The following is a 14646-nucleotide window of genomic DNA, read 5'->3' on the forward strand; positions in this document are numbered from 1 at the left end:
ACAATTTTTGGGAGTGCCACACACAGGTACTCAATGTGTTTAATTTTTCTGGAGGGCCACCCACCCGGTCCCCTGGTTTGAAAACTTTTTTGGACTGCCACATACAGGCGACCTGAAGTTGCAATCATAGCAGCGCAATATGGATGCCCCATACTGTCACTCTTAATCATGGAACCATTTCCGAAAAAACTATTAAAAATAGAACCGCTATGCTATTCCATTATTCCTAGATGAAATATTCAAACAACCCCGCCTGCTTTGAAAATTACAATTTTTTCAAAGTAAACGCTTCTAACCCCCAGGCCCATTTTGGGTGGGGAGGAGCCGAGAGACAGGGGCTTGGACAGGCGAAAGCTCGCCTGGCAGCGGACCGCCAGCTCCATCCCAAGATTAGGCAGCCTCCAAGGCATCCTTGCATGCTGCCCCTGCTTTTTCTTGTCCATTTCGCCTCCACGATCCTCCACAATGTCTCCATGCGCAACTTTCAACTCTCTATACCCCAGACGCTGGAGCGCGAGAGGATATACAGCACATCATCCCCTTATCAAACGAGCTGTGTCAGGCAGAATTTTCGGGTTTTTCACCAGATACATAATGGAACTCGGCGCATCTGTCGCCGCCATGCTGGAGACGTCCCCTTATCAAACGACCTGTGTCAGGCTCATTTTTCGGGTGTTTCACCAGATACGTTATGGAACTTGGTCACTATGTCGCCACCATGCTGTGTTATCGACTAAATATACCGTCAACCTTTTGTTCACATAGGAAATCATTTCAGCGCTTCTTGCTCACCTTCTTTGGTTCCTCTCTGCCACCCATTGGTTTGAAGCCTGAGTCCTTTTAGGGTATATCGCCATGACACTCTCTAGCCTGCCGCTGCCTCTGCATGCCGTCTTCTATAGTGTCAGGGTCAATTATTGGATGTTTTAGATGCTATCTAGCCTCATTCGATCACTCTGTCATCGCCATGCTTTTGCCCATAATTTTGGCGTAATGGTACGATTAAGCAGCCTCAGAGGCATCCATGCATGCTGCCCCTGCTGTTTCCTGTCCATTTCCGGGGTGTTTCCATCATTTTCTGAGGCTTCCAGGTGTTTGGCCAAGCTTCCCTGTGCAGACCCTTGGTCGAGTCTCCCATTGACTTCAATGGGGTTCGTTATTTGAGACGAGCACTCGAGCATCGGGAAAAGTTCGTCTCAAATAACGAGCACCCGAGCATTTTAGTGCTCGCTCATCTCTAATCCTAAACTTTCATTCTATTGAAACTGCACATTAGAGTAATTCCCATGTGCAAAGTATTTGCCATACATATTATTGAAAGGAACTGGTTTTATGTGTTTAACCTTTTAACCCCCCCCCCTTCCCCATCTCTTCAATGTTATCAAGTAAAATAACAAACTAAAGACCTTCTTTAACACTTTCATAACCCGTGATGTAATAGCACACCATGGGACGGCTGCGGGTGCATGGAGAGGGCTCTCGGGCTGAGCCCTCTCCATAGCTGGTAAGTCTTTGCTGCATATCGCAGCAAAGAAATACCGGTAACACCCGTGATTGGTGCTAGGGATTGTTGTTAACCCACACATCGCCACGGGCAAAGCTGCCGTCGGCTTCAAAAAGATGGAGGCACGTGGGCGCCGCCATCTTGTTGGAGATTGTCGCTCCCCATGACGTAATCGGGGAGCGGCGATCGGTTGCCATGACAGCTTCAGGTCTTTTGAAGTCCCGGGGCTGTCTGGATTTAACCCATTCATTACTTTGTGCTAATTGCATATTATGATGAGTGAGGAGGAAAATCCCCATATACTGCTATAATGTAGTATTGCAGTACATGGTAGGATCAGTCGGACAAACTAGGGTTAAATTACCGTAAGGAGTCTCAAAAATAGTAAAAATAAAAAAGATTTTTAAAAATTATAATTAAAAAACCTAAAAATTCTAATCACCCCCTTTTCCCTTGAACTGATATAAATATAAATAAACAGTAAAAATCATAAACACATCAGGTATCGCCGCATCCAAAAATGCCCGATGTGTCAAAATATAATAAAGTTTAACTGTAATGGAAAATCACGGCCGAGTTTGAAAATGGAGCTGGCAGGCTATATACTACAGGGGGCTGGCAGGCTATATTCTACAGGGGGCTGGCAGGCTATATTCTACAGGAACTGGCAGGCTATATTCTACAGGGACTGGCAGGCTATTTACTACAGGGTACTAGCAGCTATATTCTACAGGGGGCTGGCAGCTATATTCTACAGGGGGCTGGCAGGCTATATACTACAGGAGGTTGGCAGTCTATGTTCTAAAGGGGGCTGGTGGCTATATACTACAGGGGGAGGTAGGTTATATACTACAGGGGGCTGGCTGGCAATATACTACAGGAGCTCACAGGCTATATACAGAGGCTGGCAGGCTATACACTACAGCGGCTGGCTATATACTTCCAAAACATTGTTGGAAGGGCCCCACCACCCTTAATCCGGCGCTGGATAATGCACACAGTGGTTTACAGACACAATGATTTGACAGTACAGAGATAAAATGAACAGTGTTGTCACAGTACAGGCATAATAGACACAGTGATGTCACAGAATAATAATATAAATGATAATAATCTTTAATTTTTATATAGTGCCACCATATTCTGTAGTGCTATATAAATCAAAGGGAAAATATGTATAATGATGTCACAGAACAGGGCAATGCACACAGTGATGTCAGAGTACTGAGATAGTACACACAGCAATGTCACAATCAGGGGCGTAACTACAGCCGTAGCAGACGTAGCCGTTGCTACGGGGCCCGGCAGGGTCATGGGCCCGTACTCGGCTGTGTTTCCCGGGCTCCTCTTGGCTGTAGTTACGCCCTTGTAATGGGCAGAGCTCCGGTACTGAGATGCAGGGCTGGATTTAGGGGCGGGCACCAGCCTTCTGCTCCGTGTAGCCTGCACGGAACCTGCTATCAGGAGGGAGAGAGGGAGGAGAGGAGACTGGCTGCAGCCAATCCCTGCTCTGCATGTCAGCAGCACGGGAGACTCAACTTGAGAGATGTCAGCACCTGAAGCAGCAGCAGCCTCCTCATAGCAGCCAGGAATCATCCAGAGATAAGTCCTCCCTTCCCCCATGGTCTCCTCACACTCTGCCTTAACCCCTTAGTGTCCTGTGTGCAGGAGCAGCTAAGAAGCTCCTAAGTGTCCCTTACAGACCCCCTGTGCATCATCCCCTCATATCTTCCCCCACCACTGAAATTCTACAGTAATATGATGTTCTGCAGCAGCTGTTGTGGAGCAGTCAGTAATAAATGTGATGCAGTCAGTAATAAATGTGATGCAGTCAGTAATAAATGTGATGCAGTCAGTAATAAATCTGGTGCAGTCAGTAATAAATGTGACGCAGTCAGTAATAAATGTGATGCAGTCAGTAATAAATGTGACGCAGTCAGTAATAAATGTGATGCAGTCAGTAATAAATGTGACGCAGTCAGTAATAAATGTGATGCAGTCAGTAATAAATGTGACGCAGTCAGTAATAAATGTGATGCAGTCAGTAATAAATGTGATGTAGTCAGTAATAAATGTGGCACAGTCAGTAATAAATGTGGAGCAGTCATTAATAAATGTGGTGCAGTCAGTAATAAATGTGGAGCAGTCAGTAATAAATGTGGAGCAGTCAGTAATAAATGTGGAGCAGTCAGTAATAAATGTGACGCAGTCAGTAATAAATGTGGTGCAGTCAGTAATAAATGTGGAGCAGTCAGTAATAAATGTGACGCAGTCAGTAATAAATGTGGTGCAGTCAGTAATAAATGTGATGCAGTCAGTAATAAATGTGGTGCAGTCAGTAATAAATGTGATGCAGTCAGTAATAAATGTGGTGCAGTCAGTAATAAATGTGACGCAGTCAGTAATAAATGTGGAGCAGTCAGTAATAAATGTGATGCAGTCAGTAATAAATGTGACGCAGTCAGTAATAAATGTGGTGCAGTCAGTAATAAATGTGGTGCAGTCAGTAATAAATGTGACGCAGTCAGTAATAAATGTGACGCAGTCAGTAATAAATGTGATGCAGTCAGTAATAAATGTGGAGCAGTCAGTAATAAATGTGACGCAGTCAGTAATAAATGTGGTGCAGTCAGTAATAAATGTGGAGCAGTCAGTAATAAATGTGACGCAGTCAGTGATAAATGTGACGCAGTCAGTGATAAATGTGACGCAGTCAGTGGTAAATGTGACGCAGTCAGTGATAAATGTGACGCAGTCAGTGATAAATGTGACGCAGTCAGTAATAAATGTGACACAGTCAGTAATAAATGTGGCGCACGTTCAGACTAAGCAGTAACAGCCCATTTAGGTGACATTATTCTGTCTGAGTTGTGTATAATAATGTTCCACAAGCGTCAGTTGGCTCGTGTATTGGAAGGTTCTGCAGTGGGTGGCGCATGTATTGAAAGGTTCTGCTGCTCCTGTTCCTGCTTCTTAGTGACTTGAGTAAAATGAAGCAAGAAGTCCAGAGATTTAATTCTTACCCTACTTTCTTGCAGCTAGTGGCTACTCAGACAAGCAGTGTAAGGGTTAAAACTCCTGACTAGTCGTTGATAAGGACACATGGCCCATACACTGGTACTGAGCAGGAGCGGCCATACTGATGGTTCTCACCACTATCAAGGGGTTCCAATATCTTCTTCCATTATGGAGAATAACAGAGACTGGCAGTAAATAGAAGCCCCTCCTCCAGCGCCAGAACTGTTACCATTACTTATAACAGAAAAACATGAGCAGCAACAGGCGTTATTATTACAGCTTTTAATATAGTAGACGGGGTATAAGGAAACCTTCTGCAGAGCTTCATCTACTGCCGGTGTCTGTTATTACCCTCCATTATAGAAAAAGATAGTGGAAACCCATGTAATACTGAGGACCTATGGTTGGAGGGGGCCCCAGCCAAAAATTTGCTATGGGGCCCACTCATTCCTAGGTACGCCACTGGTCACAATATGGGGTTTATACACACAGTAATGTCACAGCACAGGGATCATACTTACGGTAATGTGACAGTAGAGAGATGATACACACAGAATTGTATGTCTCAGTACTCTACTGGTTTTTTCTGTTTTCATGGTATGCTATGGATGCTAACAACAAGAATTAACAGCTGTGGGCACTTGCCAATACAACCTGCTAAATTTTCCCAGCAGTGCTATCTCATCCTTCTTTTTTCACAGCACTGTACTTGGATATTAAACACTCTTATGTCAAGCTACAGGGATAAGTTATGTAGTACGTAGATAACAAAAACAGTGATGTCACAGTGCACTTATGCCTTGGTACAGGTAAAATCCACCGTTATGTTAAAGAACACAGTGATGTCACAATACAGAGACAATGCAAACAGTGATATCAGAGTACAGGAATAATAAACACAGTGATGTCACAGTACAGGAATTATAAACATTGTGATAATTCACACAGTGATGTCACAGTACAGGGATAATAAACACAGTGATGTCACAGTGCAAGAATAATAAACATGGTGATAATTCACACAGTGATGTCACAGTACAGGGATGATAAGCATGATGATAATACACACAGTGATGTCACAGTATAGGGATAATAAACATGGTGATGATAAATACAGTGATGTCACACTCAAATCTACTCAGCAATTGTACAGCAAATAAATGACACTAAAATAAAAACCAACACTAAAATAAATGGCAATACAGTACTCAACATCTCAACAACAATGGGGCTCATTTACTAAGGGTCCGTCGGACGCATTTTCGACGGGTTACCCGGCGATTTCCGTTTTGCGCCAAATTGCCCTGGGATTTTGGCGCAAGCGATCAGATTTTGGTGCATTGGTGCCGGTTTGCACGCGACAGAACTCAGGGGCGGGCTGTCAGACAATCCGACGGATTTGGACAAACCACGGAATTTAAAAAAGGATATGTATTGCAAGATCAAGCACTCAAATGCACCAGGAAGAAGCAGGTGAACTCCGGAGGACCTCAGCGCAGAAGCAAAGGATGCAGGAACTCGGGCGCGCAAGCTTAGTGAATTGTGGCAGACCCAAATCTTTGCCGGATAACTCACCGCGGGATCGCGACAGGCCCGGGTATGTAAATGTGCCCCAATATATCACTCTAAATCTGCTGTATTGCTGTAGACAATCCCTATCCTAATCTTGTTATTTGACTCTTGATACTGGAGGAATGTATATGATTTTCTAATAGGTTACAAAAATTCCTGCCATTTTTCATGCACACAACTGTGTGAAATTTTTGGGCACTGCATTGTGAACATGCACAATACAACTTAATGTTTGTCAGGAGCTAACCTCACACATTTACGGTCTTGTGCATGAGGCCTAACAATTATATATCTGGAAGCAGGTTGTAAACAGCCAAGGTAGGGTAAACAGCCAAGGGACACGGGGACCACGGGAAGGCTGGACCATGGATGGCAGACAGGACCACGGATGGCAGGCAGGACCATGGATGGCAGGACCATGGATGGCAGGCAGGATCTCGGATGGCTGGCAGGACCTTGGATGGCTACTGGATTACCGAACCACCACAGGATACCAGGATCGCCACAGGATACCAGGATCGCGACAGCATACCAGGACTGCCACAGGATACCAGGACCGGCATAGGATACCAGGACCGCCACAGGATACCAGGATCGCCACAGGATGCCGTAATTGCCACAGGATACCAGAACCACCACGGGATACCAGAACCGCCACAGGATACCAGGATCGCCACAGGATACCGAAATCGCCACAGGATACCGAAATCGCCACAGGATACCAGGACCGCCACAGGATACCAAGATCGCCATAGGACACCAGGACTGCCACAGGCCACCAGGAACACAGGAACACCACGGAACACTACAGAACACGGGAACACTGCGGAACACGGGAATCACAGAATACATGGAGGCGTCTGGAAACGCTCGGGAACATGGAGGGCTTTTTCTTCAGTAACAGGACATGAAGATCCGGCAGGGGATGCTGGGAGTTGCCAAGCTATATAGCAGAGCCTGGATGCCAGCTCCAATAAGGAAGATGCTGGACCTTTAAATTCCTGAAGAGCAGGGCGCGCGCGGCCTCGGCAGGAAGCAGGAGCGCGGACTCGGAGGAAGCCGGCCTGGGACCCGGACTGGATTGACGTGGAGTTCAGAGCCAGGTGAGGTGAATATGGACCTGGGGGAGTGGGGACCGCGGCAGAGCAGCGGGACATGGGTGCCCCCGCGATTCGAGACATGGATCGCGGGGTCACCTGTGACAGTACCCTCACCTTAGGGCCCCTTTTCTCTTCTTCTTTAGCCCGCTGTTTTTCCTGTTTCGCCTCCTCCAATTGTTCTTGGTGATGAGACACTTTAGGAGGAGAGCAGGCACCGAGAAGACTTGGGAAGCAGTGTTTGCTCTAGGCACACCGGAGCGGCCGCAGGGGAAGCTGTGGAGGCTTGGGCGCCGCTGGAGCAGCTCTGGGAAGCTGCGGAGGCTTGAGCGCCGCTGGGGCAGCTCTGGGAAGCTCTGGAGCAGCTCTTTGAAGCTGCGGAGTCTCTGGAGCAGCTCTGGAAAGCTGCAGAGTTTCTGACGCCACTGGAGCAGCTCTGGGAAGCTGCGGAGTCTCGGACACCACTGGAGCAGCTCTGGGAAGCTGCGGAAGCTGAGATGCCACAGGAGCAGCTGCGGGAAGCTGCGGAGCCACTGTAGCAGCTGCGGGAAGCTGCGGAGCCACTGTAGCAGCTGCGGGAAGCTGCGGAGGCACTGGAGCAGCTGTGGCAAGCTGCGGAGGCTTGGGTGCCGCTGGAGCAGCCCTGGGAAGCTGCGGAGGCTGAGGCGCCATTGGAGCAGCTCTGGGAAGCTGCGGAGGATGAGCCGCCACTGGAGCAGCTCTGGGAAGCTGCGGAGGCTGAGGCGCCGCTGGAGCAGCTCTGGGAAGCTGTGGAGGAGACACTGGGAACATCGGGACCAAGCAGGACAGACAAGGTAGCCGAACTTGAGGTGGTTCAAACCTGGACTGGATTTTAGCCAGGAACTTGGTATGGGTAACCATGTTAGGGTCACCACTATCCCATAGAGGAGTAGCCCAGTCCAGCCCCTATCCAGTGAGGAAAGAAAAAACACATGCCAACTTATTGCGTTCGGGGGTGGACTGGGAGGACATCAGTTTGATGTACAATGAGCATTGTACAACAAAACCCCTGCAAAAATTGGGGTTGCCATCAAATTTGTTTGGCATCAAAAAATCTGATCCAGAGTTCGCTGCCGAAAAACATGGCTGGGGGACAGAAGCAACAGGAGGAGTCGCAGGAGTCTGCTGCTAGGAGGTAATAATCCGCAGGGTGGCAGCGAGTTTGCACAAGTTCTTTTTGCGCAGGAATCTCTTGGGACTGCTGGGCAATAGTGCTGGGAAGGTCAACCAGAAGCTGGTGCAGATCGTTGACACTGTCCATTGATTTTGCAGAGATCATGACCTTGGCGGAGTCCATGGCCGGATCTTACTGTCACAGTCTATGGGGAATAGTCCCTTAGAACTAAATCAGTGGACTCCCTGGACCACTGCGGGAGATAACAATACTAGCCGCAACCCGGGAGCGGAGTCTAAGTGAACTCCTGGTCTTCAGCAGAGCCCGCCACAAAGCGTAATAGTCTTGCTGCGGCGGGGAGTCACCAAATCGCTCTGCGGGTGTGACTAGGCCTGCGGCGGCAGCTACGGTGGGGACACAGGGACCACGGGAAAGCAGGACCACTGGAAGGCAGGACCACGGGAAGGCAGGACCTCGGATGGCTGGCAGGACCTCGGATGGCTACTGGATTACCGGACCGCCACAGGATACCAGGACGGCCACAGGATACCAGGACGGCCACAGCATACCAGGATCGCCACAGGATCGCAAAATCGCCACAGGATACCGGAATTGCCACAGGATACCAGGACCTCCACAGGATACCAGCACCGCCACAGAAACCAGGACCGCCACAGGATACCAGGACCGCCACAGGATACCAGAACCGCCACAGGATACCAGAACCGCCACAGGATACCAGAACCGCCACAGGACACCAGGACCGCCACAGGACACCAGGACCGCCACAGGACACAGGAATACGGGAACACCATAGAACACAGGAACACCGCGCAACACGGGAATCACAGAATACACAGAGGCGTCTGGAAACGCTCGGGAACACGGAGGGCTTTCTCTTCAGTAACAGGACATGAAGACCCGGCAGGGGATGCTGGGAGTCGCCAGGCTATATACTCCCCCTCTCACTGCAGTACATGAAGTTTCAGCAACAGTGGGTGAGGGAAGTACGCATGTATAACAGAGGGGGTCTGGGAATAACCCCAGTTGCCCTTTAGGCTCATTAGCATAATTTTTAAAGTTAATTTTATAAAGAAGGGGCCCATGAATAACAAATAAAAGAAAATTACCAAAATCATAGTGCCTGGATGTATCGGTAAGTGTCTCTGATTTATCCATGCTTGATTTTGATGGTTCCTTTAAAGCAGTAGTTTTACAATATACTATACATGATGAGCATTGGGACTAAATACACTTTGATCTTGATATATGTCCCCAGGCAAGTAAATGCATACATCTTTTGGGGAAGTTTATTGGTATATATCACTCGCCTGTCGAAATCTAACTGACTTGAAGCATCATAATTGACTAGCACCATAGTGTTAGGGTGCCTTCATACGTGGGCCATGACTAAACTACATATAGCAGCAATGTTTTGTGTGGTTTTTGGCTATGCATATTTCAGTGACATATGGCAGGTACAAATTTACTGCTATTCTCGTCATGTAAGGTTTTGATTTGATTTTAAGAAATATACCATAGATATATAGCAAGGGTCGCGTAGCATGTGCTTAGCCAGGTGTAATGTGTTAGTGTGAAAACCGTCATAACTACTGATGAATAGGGACTGTTTTTTGTAAAGATTTCATGTGGCTCCTATTTTGTGTTTGGGAAATGCTCGGCATATGTGAAATGCCTGGTGTTTGAAGCCCCCAATTAGCATTCTTAGGGTATTACTGCATTTATGGACTTTGCACTTTTCTCCTGTCAACACAAATGTTCTATCTTTCATATTCTTAAGTAGTTCATTGGCTTCTGCAGAAGGACACAACTTTCCCTGATGTATTTTCATTCCTACTAAGCCCTGGTAGGAATACTACTAGGTTCCAGGGCACTTTATTTGTCTCAGTGATCGCTCAGTAATACGCGATGAAGGTAAACGTTGTTGAATGACTATAAGGGCCATGGCTAAAACATTCTTTCACCTCACATGTATTCAGGACTTGATAATAGCATAAAGGCATGTATATCCTCTGTATGTCTTAGCCAGCTGCAAACATCCATTGGCTGGTCTATTCTTAACACATGTTGCTCCATCTGGAATATATTGAATTTTAAGATGCTCATTTGACAATCATGTGTTCAGGGAGATGTGTTTACTCATTGTCATTTGTTTCACGATTTATTATTTTCGTGTAATGTGAAACTGGAAGGAATCAAGAACAATGAACAATTCAGTAAATCAGTGAAAATTATAGGCTCGTTTACCCCATTTCGGTTATTTTAGTTATAATCAGGATGGTTTGATTTAATAAAACACAGTGTATGCTTTATTGTAATTGACCCTAAAAGTATGTTAAACACTACCTTCTTCAATGAAAAAGTCTTGTGTACAAAGGCAATGCCATACCATAAAAATGTTATGCAAAAAGATTCCAAGATCTCCCTCAGAAGCATTGCTTCTAGGACAAATGTGGTGGCCAAACCTGAACTGCAATGTAACCTCTTTTATTTAATTTCCACACAAGGTATATTAAGATTTGGGATAATGCACTTAAAAATAAGTCTAGAACTTAAAAGGAACCTGTCATCAGGATTTCACATTTTCACATTCTGATTTGTAAAGTGCTACAGAATATCACGGCAATATATAAAGATTATTATTATTAATGACAGTTTCCTATAGCTTATAATTGTATATCATAGTATAATGCTAATTCTACTAATAATAATAAGGTGGCAAGCGAAAAACAGAAACTTAAAATGAAAAAAATCCATCATCGGCAATGGCTATAATAGTTGCTATTGTTGTTTTGCTGTGCAAAGTGAGTGTTGATTGACAGTTATGGGAGCCACTCATAGCAACCAATCAGCATCCCAAACGACATCATGGTGGACAGCCATCAAGGTCAAGTTTAAGGCATTTTAAGTGCCATTTACCGTAAGTGCCGCAAGAAAACAAACAAAAAACTATAACTAGATCATAAAATCCTTCACATAACCTTGAAGAAAACATAAAAATAAGTATAATGGTATATTGATATAATGGCAATAGATTTTTTAACTTTTCTTTAATTTTGTAATGGTAACATCCACATCATGACACCATATATTGGTACATTATGATTCTTGTTATCTTATAAATACCAAATAAACTAAATTTATCAACTACTCTATTCCTAACTTTGGTTCATTTTACATATTTGACATATTTTAAGCTTATGTTATTAAACTCAGACGTTTTCTGTCAATGTATCTTGTATGGAGACTGGAGTATCACGATGTGCTTTATATACTTTCACTAGTCCCCAAAGGCTATCCAGGTTAAATAGACAAATATAGTCTCCTACTAACCTTAACTGATTCAGTAGAGTTTGAGAAGTGCAAAGTGTAGACTCCACTTGACGTCAGACCAGCTTTATAAGCATCTGCACAGTCTCGAAAAGTCAATTGCTCTTCTTTCGGTATGACTGGAATATCTAGGATGCCAAAAGATAGACAACTTGTAATAAAGAGTCTCAGATAGACAACATTTGTACTATTTTATTATTAACATTATTATTATCTTCACAATTAGGAAATAATATGTGTTTGAGCTAACAGTTATGATAGATATAGGTTATTCTAATATGATTACTCCCAAAATCATAACATCTATCTGAAAAAGCTTAGTGAAATAATAGTAGTATTGGTGGTCATCAGTTGCCACTAGATTTAACTCAGATACAGCTGAATACAATATTTTGTATTATAATAAATATTACTTTAGAATGAATCAATCAAATGTGTTAACAATAGCATACATCCTGCATGATTAATATGATATATTAAGGTATCAAACAATAGAAAATAATAGGACACAGTACTGATTGTTTTACATACGGTTGTATTGTAAAACCATGTTGGTGAGTTGGCCCACAGTCTCCATGATGTGTTCCTGTTGTCTCTGTAGCATGCTGTTGTTGTGCATTGCTTCACTCAGTTGTTCTCCCAGTCCACCAATAAGTTGACTCTGCTTAGAAAGTAACTCATCTACATGAAGTTTCTCAGCTCTCAACAATTCTATTTCTTCCCGATGTTTCTTATCCATTTGCAAAATTTTATTGTCTAGAAAACTGTTAATACAGAGAATGCATTAAACATAGGTTCTTTATGGATGAGCAAAGGATTTTTAATGGAAAAACACAAATAACGTAGCATAAAAATGATGCCAAATTTTTATACGGTACAGAACATTGTACCACACATGTTTGAATATAACTGAAATATAGCTATACAACTATAGTTTTATGGGCCTAAATATGCCCATTAGACATAAGGCTAATAAGCTGGTCATTACTATACGAAGGGATGGTATGGTAGTAATGGTGTCATAAATGGCCAAGAGGCTGTTCATGATAACTGCAGATTTCTTCGCTAAACAAATAGAAAGAAACATATATTATCATAAACATATCTTTATTCTGTATGTTCCTTATGTACTATACACTCAGCGGCCACTTTATTAGGTACACCTGTCCAACTGCTCGTTAACACTTAATTTCTAATCAGCCAATCCCATGGCGGCAACTCAGTGCATTTAGGCATGTAGACATGGTCAAGACAATCTCCTGAAGTTCAAACCGAGCATCAGTATGGGGAAGAAAGGTGATTTGAGTGCCTTTGAATGTGGCATGGTTGTTGGTGCCAGAAGGGCTGGTCTGAGTATTTCAGAAACTGCTGATCTACTGGGATTTTCACGCACAACCATTTCTAGGGTTTACAGAGAATGGTCCGAAAAAGAAAAAACATCCAGTGAGCAGCAGTTCTGTGGGTTGAAATGCCTTGTTGATGCCAGAGGTCAGAGGAGAATGGGCAGACTGGTTTGAGCTGATAGAAAGGAAACAGTGACTCAAATCGACACCCGTTACAAACAAGGTAGGCAGAAGAGCATCTCTGAACGCACAGTACGTCGAACTTTGAGGCAGATGGGCTACAGCAGCAGAAGAACACACCGGGTGCCACTCCTTTCAGCTAAGAACAGGAAACTGAGGCTACAATTTGCACAAGCTCATCAAAATTGGACAGTAGAAGATTGGAAAAATGTTGTCTGGTCTGATGAGTCTCGATTTCTGCTGCGACATTCGGATGGTAGGGTCAGAACAACATGAAAGCATGGATCCATCCTGCCTTGTATCAATTGTTCAGGCTGGTGGTGGTGGTGTCATGGTGTGGGGAATATTTTCTTGGCACTCTTTGGGCCCCTTGGTACCAATTGAGCATCGTTGCAACGCCACAGCCTACCTGAGTATTGTTGCTGACCATGTCCATCCATTTATGACCACAATGTACCCAACATCTGATGGCTACTTTCAGCAGGATAATGCGCCATGTCATAAAGTTGGAATCATCTCAGACTGGTTTCTTGAACATGACAATGAGTTCACTGTACTCAAATGGCCTCCACAGTCACCAGATCTCAATCCAATAGAGCATCTTTGGGATGTGGTGGAACGGGAGATTCGCAACATGGATGTGCAGCCGACAAATCTGCGGCAACTGTGTGATGCCATCATGTCAATTGGACCAAAATCTCTGAGGAATGCTTCCAGCACCTTGTTGAATCTATGCCACAAAGAATTGAGGCAGTTCTGAAGGCAAAAGGGGGTCCAACCCGTTACTAGCACGGTGTACCTAATAAAGTGGCTGGTGAGTGTATATAGTATATACATTTTTCTTGAAGGAAAGTTACCATTTGCTTTTATGCATTATGAACCAAACATACCTTGAGAATGCTGTAGCTACAATGATGCAGAAATATATCTTGTTCAATCCCTGAACTGAGTGGTTTTGCAGAAAAAACTATTATAAAATTATTATAATGAGGCTCGGTGGCTCCTGTGGCTTCCCCAGTGCTCTCCTCTTACCCTAATCATGCACTGCTCTTGTCTTGTCATGCCCAGCATAAGCCGAGAATATGTCATCACTGTGTTGTCCCTGACAGGCAAAAATAATCAATTGCTGCACCAAACTCCAGCTGCTCTTTAGTCGTTCAGCTCAGGTTAATAAGTCTGGACAGTTCAGGCAGCTCTTTTTATGTATAGAAGCCAGTCTACAGCCAGCTTTGCCAAAGTCCTGAATGTTATAATTGTTTGTAAGCAAAACCACTCAGTTCAGGGATTAAACAAGATATGTTTCTGCATCAGTGTAGCTCCAGCATTCTCAAGGTTTGGTTCACAATGCATAGAAACAAATGGCTAGTCGTGTAGATTTGTACCGTGTTAGCCATGGAGAGCAGAAGAAGAGTGAAGAGATCAGGCAATACCTTTTTGAGGTTAGCT

At 44.5% G+C, this 14646-nt stretch overlaps 1 protein-coding gene across 2 annotated transcripts in view; it reads right to left on the minus strand.

Moving 5' to 3' along the window:
• Positions 1-14646, minus strand: part of LOC140118651 (angiopoietin-2-like) — a 72047-nt gene that overhangs the window by 30892 nt on the left and 26509 nt on the right. For both annotated transcript variants that reach the window (XM_072136817.1, XM_072136816.1), the window contains exons 4-5: positions 12209-12441; positions 11681-11805 (exon numbers count right to left, since the gene is read on the minus strand). In XM_072136817.1, the coding sequence (XP_071992918.1) occupies positions 11681-11805; positions 12209-12441 (358 nt within the window). The remainder of the gene's footprint in view (positions 1-11680; positions 11806-12208; positions 12442-14646) is intronic.

Source organism: Engystomops pustulosus, chromosome 2 (genome assembly GCF_040894005.1).
Source record: "Engystomops pustulosus chromosome 2, aEngPut4.maternal, whole genome shotgun sequence".
In the NCBI taxonomy this organism is placed as follows: domain Eukaryota; kingdom Metazoa; phylum Chordata; class Amphibia; order Anura; family Leptodactylidae; genus Engystomops; species Engystomops pustulosus.